At 41.1% G+C, this 23,127-nt stretch overlaps 1 protein-coding gene across 1 annotated transcript in view; it reads right to left on the bottom strand.

The window, feature by feature from the left end:
• Nucleotides 1–10,263: 10,263 nt before the first annotated feature.
• myo1g (myosin IG) overlaps nt 10,264–23,127 on the bottom strand; it is an 82,256-nt gene continuing 69,392 nt past the window's right edge. Inside the window, exon 23 of the mRNA XM_004569192.4 lies at nt 10,264–11,637. Coding sequence (XP_004569249.1) covers nt 11,475–11,637 — 163 coding nt within the window. The 3' untranslated portion in view covers nt 10,264–11,474. The remainder of the gene's footprint in view (nt 11,638–23,127) is intronic.

Raw genomic sequence — 23,127 nt, 5'->3', positions numbered from 1 at the left:
CAATCCAGCTAACTTAAGGCTGGCTGTAAATTCATGTGGGACATAAGAAAAAAACTTAATGCACAGACACACAATGGCGCTGCGCTGCAGATGGCCTTTTGGCTTCCTGTCAGTGAGGGCTGGGCTCCATCTGAGCATTTCTCTGCACTCAGTTGCCACCCTTTCCTCTGTTACCACAGGTGGAATTGCTGTGATGTGAAGCTGCCTCTGCTCTCCTCCGAGTGCGATGAGAAGATTTTTATACGACATGAAAGAACAAAGTTGGTGCTGCAGAGCTGAGACGGCTTTGTTCTGCAAGCGTACATGAGTTTAAAATGAGAAACGCAGAGAGGAAAGCAGGTTTTGTGTTGCTGATTTAGTAGCTGTGGTCAGCAGAGCGTCTGCCTCGGGCTGCCTTCACACACACACACACACACGCACGTATGCACACACACACATGCACGTATGCACGCACACACACACACACACACACACACACACACACACACCGGTATCTCTACATCTTAGCTGCTTCTCTTCCCACAACTTTGCATTTTTCTAAAAATTTTTCTTAAAATTTTGATTCAGAAACTACAACATTTATTTCTTGTTACGTTTACATTACTTTAAAAGAAAAGGACACCTTCGAATTGGTGCACTGTTACTAGCTAATAATAATAGTTACATAAATGAACCGCATACATGAACTTTATATGTAGAATATTCTCCAATAGCTCCAACATATTCGAACTGGCACAAAATCACAGCACTGAGGGAAAAAACAATCATAGGCATCGTCCGCTCAATGTTATTGTTAAAGGTAATATTGAATCAGATACCCTAGCAGAAGCCATTAAAGGCGTTTTAATGGCTGGCTCAGTAATAAATTGAGCTGAAGTTTTAGACTGTTTTGCTTTCTAACATTTAACTGAGCCATCGTTAGCCTGTTCTAGGCCTCAGTCACACAGGCTAAGAGTTTAGTTGCCAAACCTTTGGCAGTCGCAGGTCAATAGGGAAAAATGCACGTTCCCTCAATAGCTGGTGAGCGGATTGTTGTTTCTTGGTGATGGTTGCTGCACCAAAAACCCCTGTGTGATTGTTTTGGTTGCTCGAAGAATGCTTCCATCGCCTGGAGTTTGCAGCGAAGACTACCAAGTGATAGTGAAACTTAAAACAGTGCGATTAAGATCAGAAACGGTAAGACTCGTGTTGTTCTCTGAGGCTCGCTGGACATGGGAGCTCAGTCTTTAACGTATTCTACAGATGTGTGGTGAAGGATTCCTCTGCTTCTGCATCACTGTGTGGCAAGTCTTTGCTGACGATCGGTCCAACACCACCACCATCAACTCCAGCAGATGCAGGAAAAGTGTCTTCTGCATCTTGAAAGACCTTACTCACCCAGCACACACACTGTTTGTTTCACTTCCCTCAGGCAGGAGGCCGTGGAGCATCAAAGCAGGACCCCCAGACTGAGGAAGACCTTCTTCCCTGAGGCTGTAAGACTGCTGACCTCGGGTGGTGCTCTGTAGTCTGCTGCTACAAGCTAAAGATGACAGGCATGAGAAACCACTTGAGTCTTCACACTAGTCACTGCACTTTCTTTGAAACTTGTAAACTGTCACACTGTCATTTTATTATTGATAGTTAATTCACGTGGCTATGATGCTTCTTTGGTCCCAAATAAAAGCCAAGAAGGTTAAAAATATAATAGAAATTTATGCAAAAAAGAAATGCAGCTTTTAAGGCCTTTACACACTGGAAGCGTCCGTGTGATTATTTTGTGCAATAAAACATTTTTCAGACTCACCAATCCTAAATGCAACCCTCCACACCGACCAAGTAATTTCCTTGGATGAGTTTATTTAGTTATTTTTTCAAACCAATTTTTCAGATCCGAATAAATAGATCTGACCAGTCAGACCACAGCATTTGGCAACAATACACCCATAGCTCAAAACACGCACTGGTACTGAACATACAATGATATGAAAATAGTGAAATAACACTAGTTTATGTCAAACGCTCGGTGTAATGGCCTTTTCTTTGATCTCCACACTGTGTGACTGATTAGACAAGCTGGCATCCCTCATGCAAACTACAGGCAATCGGGTAGCGACTGGAGAGGTTTCTGGCACAGCACCGTAACCTTGTGACTAATTTCACCTAGCAACTGCCGGAAACCACTCCCCAACCTGTTGGTAGAACACACATTTCTCCATAGCAACGGGTGGTAACCAAGGAGTTGCAGACCAGACTCTAAGCCTTTGTGACTGAGGTCTTTCCTTTGCTATTCCTTTTACAGTGAGTCCAAACGTCTGCCATGAAAATAAAACCCTACATTTTTTTACTTTAAAGCTTTTAAATGTCCCAGAGGAGACGTTTGCTAACAGGTGGCTAAATGAGAGTGGCACCATTATGGCGTGTTTAATCCACGTTCTTACTTTTTACCAAAGCTAGAAATGGTTAAGTGCTTCTTAACAAACACATGGGTTTTCCTTTTAAATGCATATATTTAGCTTTTGTCATGTAACAGCTGTTCTCCATCTAACTATGACTGAGAAATGAGTTTTCGGTGAAAGAAGCTTACTTGGCGCGGCACTATGTCACCCTGTCGATGATACTAGAAAATGATTATTTAAATGTCATTTATTATCTCTTCACAATGCGAGGGTGAGAGGGCAGTCGGGGAAAACTACACAGCGGTGGTCAGTGGCCGGCACGGGGGACCCCTCATAGGGCAAAGAGGTGAGGGAGGTGAGGCCTGGGGTGCTTTAATAAGAAAAAAAGGAAGAAGACAGATGAGACGAGATGGAGAGGATTCGCTGCAGATGGCTGCCGCGGCCTGACCGAGTCCTTTCCAGCTTTCTCCTGTCCTCGGAGGACACAAATCACCAGCTCTCTGCCTCCCGGTGTCACTCTTCTATAGAGCCTCTGAGCTCCCTGGGGCTTTTCAAAGCCTCGGCTGCTGTTCACTGACTTTTATCGGTCCTCTGGGAACCAACATGCACCAAAACCCTGCTGCCATTCTTCCCATAGATGGTCTCCAAAGACATTATCTGTCCGAGCTGTGCTGCACTTTTCTGCCTCAGTCCCTGCTTTAAGTACATATTTAAAAAAGAAAACATGTTCAGGTGTTAATACGAAGAGCAAAACAGTTGCTTTCCAAACTGTATATTCAGCATATTCAGCTATTGGCAAGCAAGGGCAAGGAGCATATTACTGGGTAATTAGGTCACATTAGTGTGTGGTGGTCATAATAATAAAACCCTGTTTACAAGAACAAGCATATCCTCTGTGGCGGCTATATCAGTTATGTCTACTCTACACTAATGTTAGACACAGGGGTCATTTTCAACGCTCAATGCCGTGTTCACGTCATAGTGTAATTACCAATTTACCACTTATAAACAGCACTGGCGTCAACACTAATTAATACTGAATGGGGAGGCTGTTTGTTTAGTGTTTAAATAAGCCAACCGACTCATTATTTCCTGCTAATGGTCAAATGGACAAAATGACATGAAACAGTTCTGGTGCACATGTAGGACTAGGACTAACTGGCACTAGATTGCAGTACGAGAACAGAACATCCTTTATTTCCAAGCCTTCTGCACATACCATGAACTACCGAGGGACATCTTTTGCCCTTGACTGTTAGCTTTAGAGTAGCTATCCGTATATAAGGCAGCTTGCTTTGAGTGGGCACTCAAAGTGCTTTTTACTCAAAGCCTCATTCACCCAATTACACACACATTCATATACTTTTTTGTATACCTAACTGCCTCGTCTAAGGATGCAATCACAGGCGACTTGAGGTTCATTATCTTGCCCAAGGATACGTCGACATGTAAACTGGAGTAGTTAGAGAATCATTCCACCGACCTTTCCCTGTACCTTCTGAGCCACAGCCACCCTAACTTAATCAATGCAAGCCTGTGATCCGCTCTCACTGGGAATTCCTCAATCATGGGAAATAACTGTAATCTCAAATCCCACTGGATTCCTACTGTAGAATGGAAATTCTTTTGTGTCCATTAAAATGATCAGAGTGGCTGTTCTTCTAGGTGTTGCAATAAAGTTTGAAGTCCAGACATCCATAAAAAAATAGGATATATGAGGTTTAGAGGCAGGAATAGAAATTGGCAGTAAGTGTTCTGACTTAAATAAACAAAACAACCCCCCAGAACAGCGCTGCTATTATTTTGGATGAATGAAGATGGAAAAGGAAATAGCAGTGACATTTGGAGGTTAGCAAAGCGGAGCTAGTTGATGTAAAATCACCGTGTGGCATGCTATAGCGCTACGGTTAAGCTAATATAAACACATTAGCAGACCTAGAATGGCTCCAAGGTCCATGGTGCAACCAAGAGAACATCTGCAATGACCCCATCCACAAGACGAGGTTAGTCATTAATGCTACAGTCACAACAGCAGTCAGAGCCAAAATTATTGCGACTTTGTGCAACAAATTCCATCGTATTTGCACTGTTGGTGACTTCTAGAATATTTTTTAACTGGATTAGATGACAAATAAGACTGACTGTGTGGTAGTATGTGTCCAAAAAGTATGTACTTCACTTCTGTTAAATATAACGTTTGTCCTCTGGTAAAATTCTGAGGCTAGACCTTACTTGGAGCCAGTTTGATGCACCTTTTTTCCTTATGTCCCAGAGCGGGATGAAGCGCTTATCCAGTAAAATTCTAGTCTGTTACTTTGGATTCCACTTTTATCCAAACACGGCACCTTCGAAACCAGAGGGTGACATCATGGTTGCCATGTCCGTATTTTATATACAGTATGTGAACTGCCTTTATACTGCGTATTATCAGCAAGCACACCACTTAAAGTTGCTTTGTCTGCTTTGACCACGTATTTTTCAGTTTGAGACATGTCAGTCTCAATACAAAGAGTACTAAAAATAAAGCTTTGCACTGCAGACATGACCCTGTCTGGTGATGTTCAACACGAACACCTGCTTCTTCACTATCGATGCACCATTCAAGAAAGTCAGTGTAAGAAAAAAAAGCAACAGTTTAAGAAGAAGATTTTCTTCATATTGAACCTTTGCAAGCTACCCAAACAACATAAAATGTGACTCTTTTTCCCTGTGTTTGGTCGCTGTGGTTTATCAAACGTTTCCTGATTAGTAAGCATTTGGGCTGATGGCATGCTGGCTCAGAGCGAGCCAAAGTAAAAACCAATCTCCCCCCTCATGTTACTGTAATCTGCAGCATGTGACCTCCTCTGACGGAGGGATGCTGGAAAACCTGCAGGGCTCACCAAACCAGTGGCTGCTCTGCACTGAGAGGATTTAAGGGGAAAAAACACAGAAGCTCTGGGACACGTTATATTCCCACTGGTAAATCCTCTCCAACTCATTACCAAATCCTCACTGCAGGGCTGCTAAGCTCTAAAGAGAGACGGACCAGGTGCCAGTCTTTTTGTAATGGAATTGCACGGCGGTTTAAGTGATTGCATCAACAATTGCCACCCCTGATAAATTAGATTAGACGTAGAAGAATCCTGTTTGCACACTGTTGCTGTAAGAAACCGAGAAACTTCATGATAATCCAAAGCAAGCATCAGATGAAACGCTGTTAGCGTCGATCTACATTCTAACCACATGGCTGATTGCAGTATTGCGTTTGTGCCAGCGAGATTGGGTTTTATTCACAGCGAGGAGAGATGTGATTGGAGCTGTCAGAAAGGAAAATGACTGCAAAAAATGATGCCGAAGAAAAGCTTGGCAGCAGCAGCTGTGACTGTGATGGGGAAACAATTGAGAAAATAACTGTTGCATTTGTGCTAATGGAAAAGATGCCATTAAGCTAAACCCATCAAAAAGCAGGGGAAGCACTATGAATTTCAACTCTGCTTTTGTGAAAAAGATGTTGATTTGGTGAGGCAAAAATATGATCTGATAATTAATTGTTCATCTGTTCTGAAAACGTGTTTGCATGGATCGAAGACGCACGCGAAACACACTTAATAATCGGAGATGGAGAGGCTTCAAATGCTGCTCTAACACGTAATTGATAAATCACTGCTTTTACATGAATGATTAAAGGATTACACACAAACAAATGCAGCATATAATCTCTGTTTTCTAACATACAGCCGCCTCCAGCGAGTGATTGGTGGAGCTGTAACTGGGAGAAGAGCTGTGGTTTTCATCCACGGGAGCGACAGCAGATTAACACAGAAACTCTGGAGGCCTTCGTTTGGCGCCGAAACACAGAGCTTTCACAGTAACACGCATGAGTCTGAGGCTCACGCTGAGGCGCTGCTCGTGGCATCTTGGTAAACAAATCTCGGTCAGTTGCCTGATCTTCCCTCTGCAGCTGTAGAGACCTTGGGATTCTCTCATTTTCTGAGACTCAAAGTCGAAATTAGATTTACAATTAACTTTGTTTTGCTACTAAGTGCAATTTGCTGTGAAAATAGCAGCATGAGGGCAGAGGGCTGAGGTGTGCCGACGGCCGTGATTTCTGCTGCATGCTTACTTTAATTTTTCTTTGATTATTGAGATCTCAATATAACGAGACGCGAAAGAAGAAGCTGCTGACTTCGGTCACCTAGTTAATAAAACCTGAGGGTCAAAAGTTCACAAGAGGTTCAGAGAAGAAACCAAAAAGACTCACTCATCACTCATTGAAGTGCTAAACACATTAATAAATAAATAATAATGATCCAGTGAAGTAATGTAGTATAATACTTACTTTTACTTTGGGCATTTTAAGCATATTTTGATGCTAAACTTTTCTTACGTAGGATAATGACTTTTATTTAACAACCTAAATGATTCTTTCACTACTTTTCATGTAATCTGTATTATGGCACATGAAAGTGAAAATCATGCCTTGTGTTTTGTACAATATTTATTTGATTTGTTTTTATTTATTCCACTGAGAAATGGGCACTGAGCAAAACCACCTCGTAATAAAACTACACAAAAAGTTGCACCGTCTTGAAGGTGTGTTGCTTCAGATAGCAGCGAGGCATGAAAAACAATCCAATTCCCCCAGTGTAACAAAGTCTTCAGTCAGGTAGGAACATGGCATTTTTTTTGTCAGTTCCTTGAAGCATCATCTAAATTAACTTTAATTTCACTCGTCACAGGGAAGTAAAAACTGCATGTATAAAATTACCAGACAAAAACTAATTTAAATCAGTTTTAAAAAGCAGGTTTTTGCCCTCTAGAAGATATGCCTCTTCCATCTTTATTGTTTCCATGCCCCATGAACTTCTCTCTCTGTTATATATGTCTGGCTTTAATACTTTTCAAACCCCTAAACACTATACAGCATTTTATGACACCACCAGATATTTTATCTTTACAAGGCCTGAGTTATTAGTCGCTTTATTTAGCTGTTTTATTCTTTAGAACTTCTCACATACCTGTAGCTCCCATTTCCCAGAGGAAGATTATGTGTTTTAAACTTCCTCTGGATCGTTCACACGTTAATGTCACGTTGCAGTCATGCGAGAGTCATTACAGTTGCAAGAATAAAGGTGTGAATTGGCATCAAACCTCCTGAGACAGGATGTCAAGACAGCCTTGTAGTCCCAGCACCACTTTGAAGTGAAGAGAAAAAAAACAAGCAAGCTTTCGACTTTTTGATGTTTCACATTCACTAGCTGTTTAATTTGCAGTGTTCCCTAAATAAACTTTAACAGTGCATTATTTATTTTTCGCTTAGTGATAGCTGAGCAGTGTGATCTGTTAACGTTTTTGGAAACAAGTTTGAAAGGCTCTTTCCACACATGAGGTCCAAACAGTTTGAACAGAATTAGGCTGGGATGTTTCCCACAGGTGTCCTCACTCACACGTGCCACACAGGACTGGACAGGAAACGGTCCAGTTCAAACTATTCAAAATACTCCCCGTCTCTTGAGCTTATTTGATGTCTGCGAGTCTGCTTGGGTCCCAGTGGCGTAAATCTCATCATCGGCTACTGGCTGTTATCTTTATATGTTGCGTACCCTGAAAGCAGTTACATTGCTTTTCTGAGCTTCTGAGACAATGATGTGGGCAACAAATCATTGTCATTTATTTTATAAAGAACTCAGAAGCTTAAACACGGATTTAAATCAGAGGAAAGACATGCTTTTTCCAACTTCCACCCAGTATTCAGAAGGTGTGAACATCCTGGTCCAGCATCACGGACGATTTTGGTGACTTTGGTGTAACTTACAGAGCTACAATATTTTCTCCTTCCACATTATGCAGATCCTACTCATGAAAAATACACACACACACATCTGTACTCTCAGAGTATTATGTAGCACTGAGATTTGGGGAATCACAGCAGGGTGTGCGTCAAAGAGCAGGAGTCACGGCGAGGGCAGGACATCACCGAGTCGCACTAACAGGTCACCGTGGAGACAGATAAAAACTGGCAGCACATCAGAGAATTAAGATCTCAGACTGTGAACAGAGACACGCACATATTTGCTCAGAGGGGGAAAAAACTACAAGTGGAGCAGTAACCGTATTTAAAACCTCACTAAAAGAAAGTGGAAGTTTTGTTGTGTTTGAAATGAAGCTTTTGCAATAAAACACTAAATCTAATTTTCCACATTAAAGTCTGCTTGTCCTTCTTTGGAAACCTGCTGCTAATCTCGGCTAAAGGCTACATTAGCTGCTACTAGCATAACACACCCGAATCTGCAGTTGCATTGAGAATAAGGAATAATAAAGGAATAAAAAAGTCCAAGGCTGTTTTAAATCCACTCTATAGTGGGCATGTATAAAAGAGGGACACTGTTATGTTTGTGCATCCATCCATGCAGGATGGACGTTTTAGCTTGTGAGGGCAGCAGTCAAAGCAGAGAAACCCAGATCTTCCTCTCCCCCCACCTCGTCTAGCTCATCTGAAGGGGATACCAAGGCATTCCCAAGCCAGCTGAGAGATATAATCCCTCCAGCATGCTCTGGGTCTTCCCCGGGGCAACTCCTGCTGGGATATGCTTGTAACATCTCTCCTAAGAGTACACCCGGGATGCATCTGTTCAAGGACCCAACACATGCGATGGTTGTGCTTACTGGTTTTCACTTTACTTATCAGTTGCACAGACAAAGACACAGTCAGTCCAGACCTCTGTCTCTCCCTTCTCCGCTCGTCTGTTCCTTCACTATGAAAAGAAACTGAGACCGCCATCAGTCCAGTCGCCACCACCTGTGGCCTCACCTGCCTCCTAGAGATGGGCAGACTGATCTAAACATCTATATCGATACCAACACTGGTAGTGGTATTTGATCGATGCTAGCGCTAGGACTGATAGGATGCTTTGTTTCTACCCTCTTAGTATGAAGCGTACTGAACTGTGTTAAACATTTTTTTCTTTGGAAAATTAAAAAACATACATCAGTTATAATCTGTGAAAAATGTGCAAACCTTTTTGTGCTGACTGTCATGTGAATTGTATTTATAGCCTGTAGCACATTTAAGCAACAGTGGCTGAGCCAAAGTGCTTTAGAGGCTGGCACAAAAAGAAATTGCTAACTGATGATGATTCATTTATAAATCATGTAACACAAGCTGCCTTTACAGGTTAAAAGTATTTGTATTGGTATCAGCACCACTGGCTGATTTTCATTTGAGTCAGAAAGGTAGAATGTTAAGTTATCAACCAACATCAAATTTAATTAGCATTGGCTGCAGGTATAAATTGTGTGTTGACTGGTAGTTTAAAAATCACCAGAATGTGAAACTGAAGCAGAGACTTCTTGGGTCATTTGTTAGTACAGTAAGCCACACAACATTTTTTTGGCTGATAATACATCTAAAATATCTCAAACAAAGTGGATAGGTCTGGTTCAGTCACAGACTGTTCGCCTTAATTGAGTTTAAAATGATCGGTTATGTAAAAAGCCCTCCGGGACTAAACAACAACAAACCCTGTTCAGTTGTTATAAGCATGTAAATCAGCTACAGAGACTGAAACCATGTTTGTAGCAGGCTGTAAACATGTTTATTCCTGCTGTAACATGGGAGTCTGTGGGGATTAACTCATATTTGGAGTTAGTCTTGAGTGGCCACCAGAGGAACTGTAGTTTATAGTCCTGGCTTTATTTTTTTACCACTTGTATTATGTAAGTATCAGTTCCTTCCACGGGACAGTTTGCATCAAACATTGAGACAACAAACTAAAGGACTAATAATGACAATTATGCAGCAATCTTTACTATTAAAGGATCATTTTCTTTAAGCATGTCCGTAAATCTGGTTCATACCAAATGGTTTATCTGTTCTTCAATTGTAAATATTCTGGGAAGAATTACACAAAAGAGCTCAAATTTATCTGCAGCTGCTGTTAGTTAGACCTGGAAAACACTCATGATTATTAATGTAAAAAAACATTTATTGTCACAATTATTGTTTCTACAAATCTCAAAACGTGAACAATGCAAAGGTAGCACGATTTTCAACGGCACTGTAGAAACACACAAGGTTCAATTTAATCACACGTTTCTTGTTTTCTATGATTGGTTAGCTTTAACCATGATAAACAAGCTGGGCTTCAGTTTAGTGCGGCTTCTCCTGAGACGACAAATTTACACTTTATTTAATGCCGTACTTTTATTTAAAGTTCTGTAAAAGACTCCAATAGAAGACGTTTGTATAAAAGCAGGTTTCATTGTGAGTTTGTTCACAATAAAAGAAACATATCTGGACAACCAGATAGCACAATAAATAAACAAGGAATGTTCAGTTTCATTCCTCAGAAATCATTTAAATGACCTCTCCAGTGCTGGTTTGTGTTTATCAGTCTAACTATCAGGAAAGGGGATGAGAGAGGAAGCAGCTCCTGCGTCACGGGGTCCAGTTTTCTGTGGACGCGGGCTCATAGCTGCCACTCAGAGGACGGATAGAAGCGTCTTTACTGATTCATTATGTTGCAGGGAAACCTTAAAGCCACTTAAGGCTGAACATTTTAATGGGTTTTAAATACTGCGTAAAGTCGACATTCACTCTGTTCATGTGGCAAAACATGAGAGAAACACTAACATACAGAGAACTTAAGTAAACATTGAATAATGAATTTTCCCCCACTGTCTTTTTTCTTTCCCCTTTTATTACTTCTGACATAATTATCTCAGTCTGCAGGCAACGGTGTGTTACAACACAAAAACATGTCCATATTTATCATCATAAAAAGTGCTTTTTGTTTCTGTTTTTTCAATCATATCTTAAAAAAACATCTTTATATTTCATAAAAATACAAAAAAGCATAAACAGTACGATACATATAAATGTGTTATAAATGAATATAAAAGTATTTCAGCTTTCAGTTTCCTCTGCGTGCTGAAGAAAGCAGATTCTCCCAGAAAAAATGCTCAGATTACTACTTTAAAATCCTCATATACTGCAAAATTGTTTATATGTATTAAAAGAAATTCTTGCTAAAGTCCAGCTGGGATGTCTGTGGCTGATATTTTCTCCTTAGATGTCGATGAGGTGTAGCTGTTAATGGTTTGACTGGGGGACTGTTAGTTAGCGGGCACCAGCAGGATGAAACCGTCTTTACTCTTCTTGAAATCAGCGATGGTTTGACCGGCTTTGGTCTCCACCGAGATGTTCTTGGGCTTGCCTCGCATGTGAATCTCCAAACCTGAACGGCAAACCTTCACAGGAAACTGGACTTTTTTCACCCTGGAAGACAACAACGCAAACATTTGGGTTTCAATAACTTTGCCAGAACTGATACGTGATTAGCTGATGGTTATCATGGTTACAGGGACCAGGATCACTCATTAAACTGCTGGAATATTGATCTGGTCAGTTAAATAGCAGAAGATGTTCAGACACAATTGCTCAGTGGGAAAATTACAAGGAGGTTTAAAACATGTCCACATCCATCCATGTCCATATACGGGCTGTAGACATCACTTTTATTGCCACTTATATATTATCTTGGATATTAGACGAAAATATGAAGCTGCTTTTGATTCACTTGGAGACAGACTTTTTGTTAAGCCTTTTTTGACTGAATTCCCAGATGCACAGATATAAAACTAACTTTGATCTTTATTTCATTTTTACCCAGACATTAAAATACAGGTCTACACAAGCTAAGATTCAAGAGTCCCAAACCTGCCCACTGGTGTGTGGGTTTTAGGAACATTGCATTAATTGCTGCTAATCCAAAATCTTGGGATACCAAAATTGCAGTCTGCTCCTCTTAGAAGTGTGTTTTGAATGTCTACCGCAACAAGACTACAACATTTCCAGAGCAAGTCACAAAGTAAAAAAAAGAAAAAAACCCAAAACTGAAGCATCACCACAAAATATTTGTTATTGATCACCTAACACCTGGCTGTTTGCTGAGTTCTCCTGATCAAAGCAGTATCCAGCCCCTCTGCTGACAGCTGGGGCATGAAAGTGTGCCCGGGCTCGCTCGGCTGCTGCACAGTCAGCTGAAGATGATCCACTGTGAAGTCGCTGCTTCCTCCTCGACCCCTGGGGATCCCGCAGCCTCAGCGTGGCTGCCTTGACCCCGCTGCTCCACCAAACACAAGCTGGCCCAGCACATGGCTGGATCTGTGCAGCATGCTTAAGACTCTAACACTGAATCCACCTACGTCATAGTCAGAGGCCCAGGGGAGTTTAAGGCTCAGACTCCTGCTTGTAAGAATGTTTCTCTTGCGAATGTATTCTCTCCTTCTCCAATCAGCAAACACTCTCAGTTTCAATTCAAGTTAATGGCTTTAAAAAAGAGATGAAAGGCAATATTTACATAATGACTATTTGTGGATGCCTCTGAATATTGGTAATGTGACTGATGATAAAGGCTGGCTTGTAAAGATAAGCCAACTTGGCAAGCTTGAGGTTAGTTTGGCAAGACAGACGAATGTGTTGTTTCAAAGTGTTTGTGTCATCTTCTCCCCAGACTGCATGGTCGTCTTCAAAAATTTGGCTGGAAATCATAAAGGATAAAGTCCCATTTTTGGGAAGATTGCATAATTATTGTTATGCAACAGTGCTGGCAATCGTTGGTGCAAATCTGAGGAGAAACACCTGAAATCTTAGAGTTTAAATATGCAGTTTATTATAGTGTTATATAAATATATAATGCTATGTACATTAGTGGAATAGAGATAGGAATAGGGTGAACTGGATTATAAGTGTGCGGTAATGCTTTTGTTTTGGAAGTGCTAGGTTTTTGTGTGTGCATTGTGTTTTAACCCTTCACCAAACTCTGGGGACCTCCCATAAAGTCGGTTAAAAGTACAATAAAAAAATTATCCTGCATATTAAATATAATTTGAGGCTTTGCCCCCTGGCACTAGATTGCATATATTGCAATGTCCTGATCCAACATTGTTTGGACAAATATTTTTGCCTCCAATTAGGCTCAGGTTCATGAATACTCAAGTTTGTCTTTGACAAGCAAGAAAAATGTTTTTTTTCTGGAAGTGGTATTTGCTGGAACTTTCAGTTTTACCTCATTTGTTTGAATTGTTTCAAAGCAAAGACAAGTCTGTATTGAACATTTAAAGATGATGATTAGCATTAAATACATTTAACTTTCATTTTCATGGAACTGGTTGTCAAGTTTTTACTATAGCTAACCAACATGATTAGACTAGCTTATTTGCTAGTTTAGCAAATGAATTGATTTGCTGAACTAGCAAAAAAGCTAGTTCAGCTAGCAAATAAGCTAGTTCAGCTAGCAAATAAGCTAGTTCAGCAAATTAATTTTCTAATTCATTTGTTATAAACTAATCATGAAGTTTTTGTTTAGCCTAGCTGATGGTATTCAGGTTTCTCATGTGATGTCAGAGGCGCATTGCGTGCATGTGTGTACTCCCTGATGGGTTGGTGAGTGGTTGCTGGTTGTCACTAGGCCAAATAATAAGAGTGCTTCACCAAAAACCTCCTTTTCCCTGTACTTTAATGTCTAGCAGATTGTCAAGGTTCTTCATGGTTTGCATGGAAGACAGCGGGTTGTCTGCAAACACATTTGCTAACTTCTAGTTGAACTAGAAAAAAAATTGCAATGGACAACATATGTCTTAGTGCTGTAGCCAAAATGTTAAAAAAGTGAAACTTTTGCTTTGAAGGTAAAAGGGCTTAATTTCCTGTATTAGCCGCTTATATTATAACATTTATAAGAGAAAATGAAGCACGGTCACTCTTTTATAACTAAACAAAACTCATTAAACACATTGAGCTATCAGAGGTGTGATAGCTTAATATAATAAACCATAACAGACAATTACAGAGAAATGCAGCCGCATTCTGAATAAAACAAAAAGATTATCCGGTGGAAAACCTCATATTTGGATCAGGTAATCAAATTGCTTAAAAATATGCTTCAAGTCAAGCAGTGGGGACATATTTCTTGAATTTTCTGACGGAAACTGAGATCTCTATTTTTAAAGTTGCAGATGCATTATTTGCTGTGCTCTTTCTAAAAGAGTTTGACCTCAGTCACTGCAATTTTCCAGAGCTGTGATGCTATTCATCATGAATCACCCCAACAGGTGTGGCCCTGCTGTTTTTTTCTCAGCCAAGCCAACCCTGCCTGGCTGAACCCCCAAACCAGCTGTCCAGCCCTGCTGGACTATGATAAATCTGACACAAAAACCCACTGACCTCCAGAGAGCTTTTTTAATTTGTGCACAATGCTGACCTCATCGTAGCACTACCAGAAGTGAAACCCAACTCCGGCAGCGCACATTGAGAATAGCCTCTGGCTGCGCCTGAGGACAGTGGATGACAGGCTGCAGAGGCCTGTGAATTTTTCTGCTGCAGCAAGAGAATTTTGTTTTAAGGCTGAGATTGTCCACAATAACCAGACTTTCCTCCACCAATAGAAATCGGCCCAGATGTTGCTTGTGCAAACATTTAATGTTCACAAGCACTAGATGGGGAACCACCTTTAACTAGGAGGTCATTGGAGGACCTCACTTTGCAAATTCATTAAAAAAAAGAACAGATTAGCCATCTTTAAGTCTACATAACATGTTTTAGATAACGTACATAGCAGGGAAGACATTCTCTCAAGGTGCACAAGAGGATTAAAGAAGTAACTGCGGACTGGGACAGATAGAAGTCACTGACCGAGTGCACGATTTCTCAACACATTTCCATTTTTTTCCAACTTAAATGATGCTTTAAAGCTGCACAAAGCATGTTGTTACATTACAGCCAAACCTCCCAGGAAGCAGTTTGGGGTGGATGGATCGGTGTACAACCAAACCGTCAATGTCTGACACTGTGGTGTCCAGCCTGTGGCCTTTAACCAACAATTACCACGACCATGACCCTGCCCTAACCAAACTGTTTCATTTACCTACACCCACCCTTTAGACAACACCCTTATGAATGATTAGTTTGTTTTGATGTATTGTTTTTTGCAGTTATGGACTGCTGGATAGTTTTTTTAATATATTAAAGCTTCTCACAATAATTTTGTAGTTTTGAGTAATTCAGACTACAACTATTTAACAGTTGTTTTTTTAAAACAGACAAACTGCTCAGACAAACAATCCAGATTCTGGCCAAATTCTTGCACAAACCTGTTGCCCAGTAGCCAGAAATGCATCCTCATTCGCTCGGAAGTTTCTGGCATGTTTGAAAATATCACCACAAAATCACAGATGCTCTCCTATCAGCCCTGATTTATGAGAGCAGCAGTGAGCGAGAGTGAGAGTGAGAGGGGAGCTGTATTAAATGTAGCGGAAAATAAACAACATGGTGGCTTTAATTTGATTTGATTCGTTTTCTTGTGTAAGGTCGCATGAATATTGATTTCAGATGTTTCCAATCTTGTCTCACATCTATTAATGAGCAACAAAATGCCAACCCCCCCCCCCCCCCCCAAGACAGAGACAGTTAAGTGGTTTGAGGAGCTCTTGTGGCCTGAGTTTACTTGGGTGAAGGTTTGATTCTTTTATTCTCTTTGAAAACCTTCAATATTAGATGTTAGCATTCTCTGTCTGTACTGTGCAGAAAATAAAAAGAAGGCCCAGAAATGCAGGTCGACCTTGACATAAAAGTGAACCTGTTGGGATTGGCTTTTTTTCTTATCTTCTGTTATATATAAGGTCTAAAAAGGCTGTTCAATTTAAACATGGCTAAAAGAGGCCAGCATGTTTATAAAAAAAAATGATTGCTAAGTTTCAGTTTTTTTCTATTCTTGGCTCTGTATGATGTCAATAAGAGCTGATGTCTTTAATGTAATCATCTGTGAGCATCTTTACCTGCAGGAGGGGCAGTTAGTCAGAGGATAGTTAAATTATAGCTCTGTCAGTAGGATGACAACTTCCTTGCTACTAGGCTAAAGCGCCAGGTTGCCTGATGACTGCATTAAGTTTTTTTTTGCTTAGGGAAACTGATTGCAAGCTGCTGCAGTGACCACTTGGTTGTAAAGTGACTGCACAGGTCAACTGGTGGAAGACAACTGGTCTCCAAACAATTGTGCCCTGAATCAGACTGGCTGTAATCACTCTCCAAAAGACTGAGAAAGGTTTTCAAATCTTATTTATAAACCCAGGGAATACCAACACGATGCTATCAATCTGAGTCATACTGCACCAATAAGAAACACTCGTCTGTGCTGCGTCTCTTTAGGTGATTCAACTGGTTGCAGACTATTTGGGTTATATTTCTATATGATAACAAGATTAAAGACATTTCTGTTTATGATTGGACGGTTAAGACATATTATGACACACCCCATTGCATGTAATGTGTTGATGTTAGTGTGACTCAGTCTTATTGCCATTTTATCAGTGCACCAAACTCACTTTGAGGACAGGTCACATCTGGTCACCTTCTTCAACAAGACTGCAAGCTCACTGAACAAGGTCGCAGTAATTTTGTTTGGGCCACCGTCTCCAACCACTGTTTTCCAAATGTTCATACAGAGAGAAGCTAAAGCAGCTTGTCTCTGATAAACTGAGGTGCTGCACCAAGGCTTAGAATAAAGTAAATAAAGATTATTTTAACTTTGAGCTGTGGACAAGCTCCTCTATCACAGTCTACAAATAAAAAAATATGCAGCTGGTAATGAACAGAACCAGTCGTCTTTTGTTCTTTCCTCTCATGAAGAAGACTCACACCTCAGGTTGTTGTGAACGCTGTGTGGCTAAAACAGTCACCATGATTGGAAAGCGTTAGCAGGGTTACACGTGCTGCTCTCACTGCCTATGACAGGAGGAGTGAAAAGCTGTTCAATAATAATAATAATTTTCCATCCATCTTTTTTTATATATACAATTTTTTCACATATTTTCAAACAAAGATGTAAAGATTCCCCTCTGCAAACTACCCATCGTAGTTGTCATTGTGATAGCTTATTTTATGAACATCTCCCCTTTGGTATTGAGTTCAAAATGTCCTCCATGGAAATCATAAAATCAGTGACACATATTAGGAGACAGTCTGTACGGGAGCAGTGGGATGTGGTATATAAACATGGTCCACAGGCTCCTGTCTGCAAAAACGTTCTCATGCTGCAGTCAAATAATTCATGGAGACGACGGTGCAGACAGAACTGGGACGAGCAGCAGCTCCTGGAGGAGCCCTTGGACCCTCCACTCCTCATCTCATCTCCCCTTTTTTCTGCCTCCTCCTCCCCCTCTTCAGCTTTTTCTAGGATTTCTCCCTGTCATCCCCAATATGATGCTGGATGCTGATAATCCGATGTGAGTACATGCCTCTGGTGTCTCCATTATGGAGACTTACAGGCCATTTCATTTACAGCTGAGCTGCATGTGTGGTGAGGAATAGCCAGTGAGCCTGCTGAAACACAGGGCTTCTGATGCTGTGTGTGCCACTGTAGGAAAATCAGATCAACAACAACACTCCCATGCAGCATAGCTCAGAGGGAGTAATGTGCCAACACAGATAAAAGATGCTTCTAATGTCTTTTTACACAGTTTTCTTTAGAAACAGTTTGTCCTGCTGGAGGACACTGCTCAGTAAACTGAATATTTTATAATATTATCAGAAGCTTCTCTTCACTTTAAATAGAAAACAGGGATCAGTGCCTCCAAGGGACAAGCGGTGACACAGCAACCACGATTAAATCATGACTGATAATTAAAATGTAACTGCTGAACAATAAAAAGATTATCTGTCCCAAGGAGACAGAAGCATGACACACTTGTATGGGATATGCACAGTATGATTAAAACATCACCTGCATTTATGTTTATGAGCCTGTGTGTCTGCACCGCTCTGCCATCAAGACTTGGAACTGATGAATACATATATCAACTGTTAGTTTCACTAAAACAGACTGGAGAGAAGACCTCAGTCTATACACGCATTGACAGAACTATGACTGGGAAAAAGAGCACATGTCTACGGTGGATGAATATCAGCTATTTTATTATGGTCAAATAAAAACTTATCGTAGCTGCGCCACCACGACTTATAGTTACAGCTGTGGGTGGATGCAAATCAGCCTGCTTAATAAGATAATCAGCTGAATGGAAGCATCTGATTCAGAATATCCCCCAAATTTCACCACTAACAACAACTATTTTTTATTCACATTAGGCAAGTAGATCTGAAGTTCATCAAACAGCTTTATGTTAAATAATTTCAAAAAACATTAAATCATAAGTGTGATTTGCATTTTTAGAAAGCTTTGATTTCAATTCACATGCTGACTAGAAACCATGTGCTTGAGAGTTTATAGTAGATGGACTGTTTTATTTTAGCCTTACATTAAACTAAAGCACCTTCCACACCATGTGGATTCACTTTTTCTGTTGTGCCTTTAAGGTGGCAGTGTGGGTACTGACAGCTAAATTTATGTCTATACAAAAGAAGTCAAAACATAACAGATGCCATCAATGTTGCTGTGCTGCGATGGTATCATGGTGACTAGCTGTGACCCTAAAAGATGGATGCAGTCACAATTTGAAACTAGACATGACGTGTAAGGTGAGATCTGATGGCGGCTGCATCAGATCTCGCGGCTGCATGCTCACTGGCTAATGAGCGGGGTGACCGTGGCTCAGGAGGTTAGGAAGTGCATCTGTAACCGGAAGGTCGCCAGTTCGATCCCCGGGCTCTCTGTCCTGGTCGTTGTGTCCTTGGGCAAGACACTTTACCCTACCGCCTACTGGTGTTGGCCAGAGGGGCCGATGGCGCGATATGGCAGCCTTGCCTCTGTCAGTCTGCCCAACTGTAACTGCCCAACGGTTACAACTGTAGCTGCCTCCACCAGTGTGTGAATGAATAGTGGCATTGTAAAGCGCTTTGGGTGCCTTGAAAAGCACTTTATAGATCCAATCCATTATTATTAATGACTTGTGACTGACTGATCCTTAGCCAATGATCTTAAAAGGTTTACCATACTTTAAGTCTAATGGGGACCATAACTTAAAAATAATGTTCAGTGTTTCAGTGCGTTTCATGATTGAGCTCATGAACTTCGCTATAAATATTTATACAGTTTTAAGTGTAAGTGGTTTAGCCCTCTAGAGTCGAATCAAATGACCAATTAAAAACGATGTGGCAGCAAGATACACCATCGCTGAGTCTCCATTTCAACGTATGTTATCGTATGTTACGACAGTGATACTGTGATTTTTAGGATTTGTATTTAGTGTTGTTGTTTTTTGGTTTTCTCGAATGTTTGTTGTGAGGCAACTTCTGAATGTCACAGACGTTGGACAAAGAGCCACCACAGGCAAACTGTGCAAGCTGTCTCCAGGTGGGAACCAGAAGGAGTGATGAACTGTGGAAGTGTCAGACCTGTGACAACTGTAAAGTCAGGTTGTGCAGTTTTTAAAGGTAAATTCAAGTATTCAAAAAAGCCACTTGTGCCTTTGCCCCTATGTGACTGTGCACCACCTTCCATATACTATGACCCCTGTGAGGATTTTTAATTTATCCTCTCCCAATCTGTCATCTGCCCATCTGTCCCTCGTCACCACGACTAATCTTACACTGTGCAGTTTATGTAAAATCTTAATTAACTCAAGAAGTCTCAAACTGTCGAGCTGCAACAACAAAACATAGTATTTTGCTTAAAGAAACCCCAAAAAGTACACAATAAAGGAGGAAATGCAGCGTCTGTTGGTTGTTGCTAATTCTCTGAAGTAAAGAGCTTGTATCAGAGGCCTGTCAGATTAGATAACAAGCAGAGAGAGCGACAACGTCTGCTCCTAATGATCCCACAGACCCTAGACAACATCAGACTGTCAAAACACACAAATTCTCTTGTGCAGCCATAACTTTCACTTTCCGCTTCCACCGCACATAAACACACATGAACACACATAGCCTGCAGATAACACTTGGGTGTGTGAAAGAACAGGCAGAAACCTGCAAAAGAAACAACAGCTTGACACCTGAAGTCATGTAACGGCACCTTCCATCAGACACTGTTAATGAGAACTTTTTGCACTGTGCAAAAGATCAGAAAGGTTTCCTCTTTTTCTTCTTCTCTGGCAATTTCTTTATCTGAATCCTCGGGTTTAGGAAAAACTGGTTCTTGAACTACACAGGTGTGCACAGACTGACCGAGCAGAGCAAAATCTGAGCATGCTCTAAAGGAACTCCAGGTCCAAAGAGGAGACAAAACTGATGAAGGCATGTTGGACGACCAAGATGAGATGCTTTAGTTCGCAGACTGTGAACTATTTATGGGCTACACAAGATGTAGTCTGTCTATGTTCAGCTAATCTGACTGAACTTAAAGTCTCTTGGTTACTTCCTCTCCCACTCTCCTTTGCATTTAATTGTTTCTTTCCCATTCACTTTGTATCCAGTTGAAGCTGCACAACTGAATACAGTATGAACACTCGGTTGTGATTGGAAACGGGATTAAAGGAGAAGTTTGCCATTTATAAAACCGTGTATTTGGTTCATGATGTTAAAACTGGTCTCATATTGTTGTCAGTTTAGTACATCTGAAAATGTTTAGCTTAGCACAAAGAAACAGAGGGAAACACATCGTGTAAGCAGGGTGATCAAAATAACCTGCAATGCTACCCATAAAAAGGAAAAACCATAGCAAATTTGAATTTCAGCCTCTCAGGCTTTTTATTCAGCTCAAGAGCACTTAAGTACTGTTTTGACCTCTGTACGCAACTCACAATTTCACCACAAATCTCAAGTTTTGCTTCTGTAACTTTTGATTCAAGCCGAGCAGATTTTAATGTTACAGAGCCAAACAGCAATTTTGATTGGCCGAACCCACAGTCCCAGCCAGAAGGCAGAACATCAGTTCAAAAGGGTGACCAGAAACATGCTCATTTTGTGCACAGCGAATGCATACTGCTGGATGGCCTGCACTGAAAAGGCAAAGTAACCCAATGGTTTGTTCACACCCTGCCCAGCCTGCTAAAATGTTCATACAAAATGGACAATCGTCAACACGTCAATGAGTTGGAGGAGATCCAGCACACACGCGTGGTCAATGGACTTGTAGTTTATTTTTGTGGCTAGATGCACACAGACATCATCATGTCACCTGTTTTTGGACTGTAGCCATACACAGAACAAAAAACTACCCAAAGACACCTAAAGACATCACACTACAAACACAAGCTCACACGCAGTCAATACGCAAGTAAAGACACTAAACAGGAACTGACATATACAATACTAACCAGAAACCTAACCTCTGAAATATAACATAACCCACAGAGCCTTACACTATGGGGACTGACTTGTTTTGGTGCAAGATGCCAATAGTCTGTAAAACAAAAAAGTGTAAAAACAAGATGCACAGCTAAACCACTTCTTAGTTTGGAGCAGTAAACTTCCTGAAGCTACTCAGATAACAGGCATTCCCTTCAACGCTACATTTTTTGTATAGATCACACACACATTACATAACATCAGTCGGTTACGATTAATTATTTGTCATTACTTAACATGACCCTGTTTGCTGTCTCCCCCTCTTTGCAATCTTCTATCCCATCCATCTTCTTCTCAGAATTTGACACTCTGTCCTCACAATCCTCCAGTTTTCCCCTTGCAGTCTTAATTAGCACTTCCCCAGCTGCCTGGCAACCATCGCTGGGGCAACAGCATCATCTGCAGCCCCCACAGCGGGGACAACGGGGGCTGAGGCCACTCAAGTCTTCGGGTATGGGCAGGCGGGGAGCTGACCATCCTGCAGGGTTCGCTTTAGCGTCATAGCGTTGATCATCACCACCCATCCATTATGATAACCATCAGCATCATCGCTAACAGTGGGCCTATCTTAACTGGCTGCACCCTGCATGGTGAGCCTCAGCAGGGGGGCATTCTGGGAAAAAAAAGTGATTCATACTGTAAGAACAGCAGAGTTGATGCATACAGAGCGACTTCTCCGAATGGATAAAATATGATTTAAGATGCGACGCCAACACTCTGCAGACTTAAAACTGGCTCATGCACATGGCTTGAATCACTGAGTGAAAGGCACTTAAATAATTTTCCTGGTCCTGATTAATTCTCGGGACAACAGACATGTTTCTGAGATAAGAGCAAATCCGTTTAAGAGAGAGTCAATGACGGAGCGCACAAAGCAAGAGCCCAGCGTCTCCTCAAATTGATTATCGATAAGGCGGTCGAACTTTATCAGGGGTTTTTATGCAGCAGGAACATTTGTCACTGGATAGGCAACTCTTAGTCATGCCTGCTACTGAACCCGTACTGGTGCAGATATCTTCAGCTGAGCGACGATAAAACAAACAGCCAATCATGTGCTTTGTTAAAAATATTTCATTTATTACAGTTTAGTAGTTGGCACTAAAGCAACATTGTAGTGAAGAATGAAAATGATTGTGAGGAATCCATTTGTTGCACTCGGAGGAGGATTTGGAGGCAGCACGTGTGCCGTTTGAATCCACAAAGAGGCCTTTTGATGCAGTTTCAAGGTCAGTGGCTCAGTCTGAGTGCACCCAGGAGGCTTTAAAAGTTAAACGAACAGGAGCCAACGTCTTCATAAACCTGCTCCTCCGCTGATGTTGTCTTTGATGTAAATGTGTGAGAAGGCGCTCATTAGGAAAGCATGATGTAGTATTCACTTTGTCTAAATCTTTCACAGCACACTTGATGTTTCGAAAACATCTCACGGCTGTACTGTAGTATCTCCTTCATCTGCATTCATGCCGCTTTCAATTTAATTCAATCCAATACAGTTTGATTTATATAACACTGGCTCACAACAACAGCCATCTC

Source organism: Maylandia zebra, linkage group LG22 (assembly GCF_041146795.1).
Source record: "Maylandia zebra isolate NMK-2024a linkage group LG22, Mzebra_GT3a, whole genome shotgun sequence".
NCBI lineage: Eukaryota > Metazoa > Chordata > Actinopteri > Cichliformes > Cichlidae > Maylandia > Maylandia zebra.
Note: the sequence above shows the minus strand (reverse complement) of the source record. Positions and strands in the feature narration are given on the sequence as shown.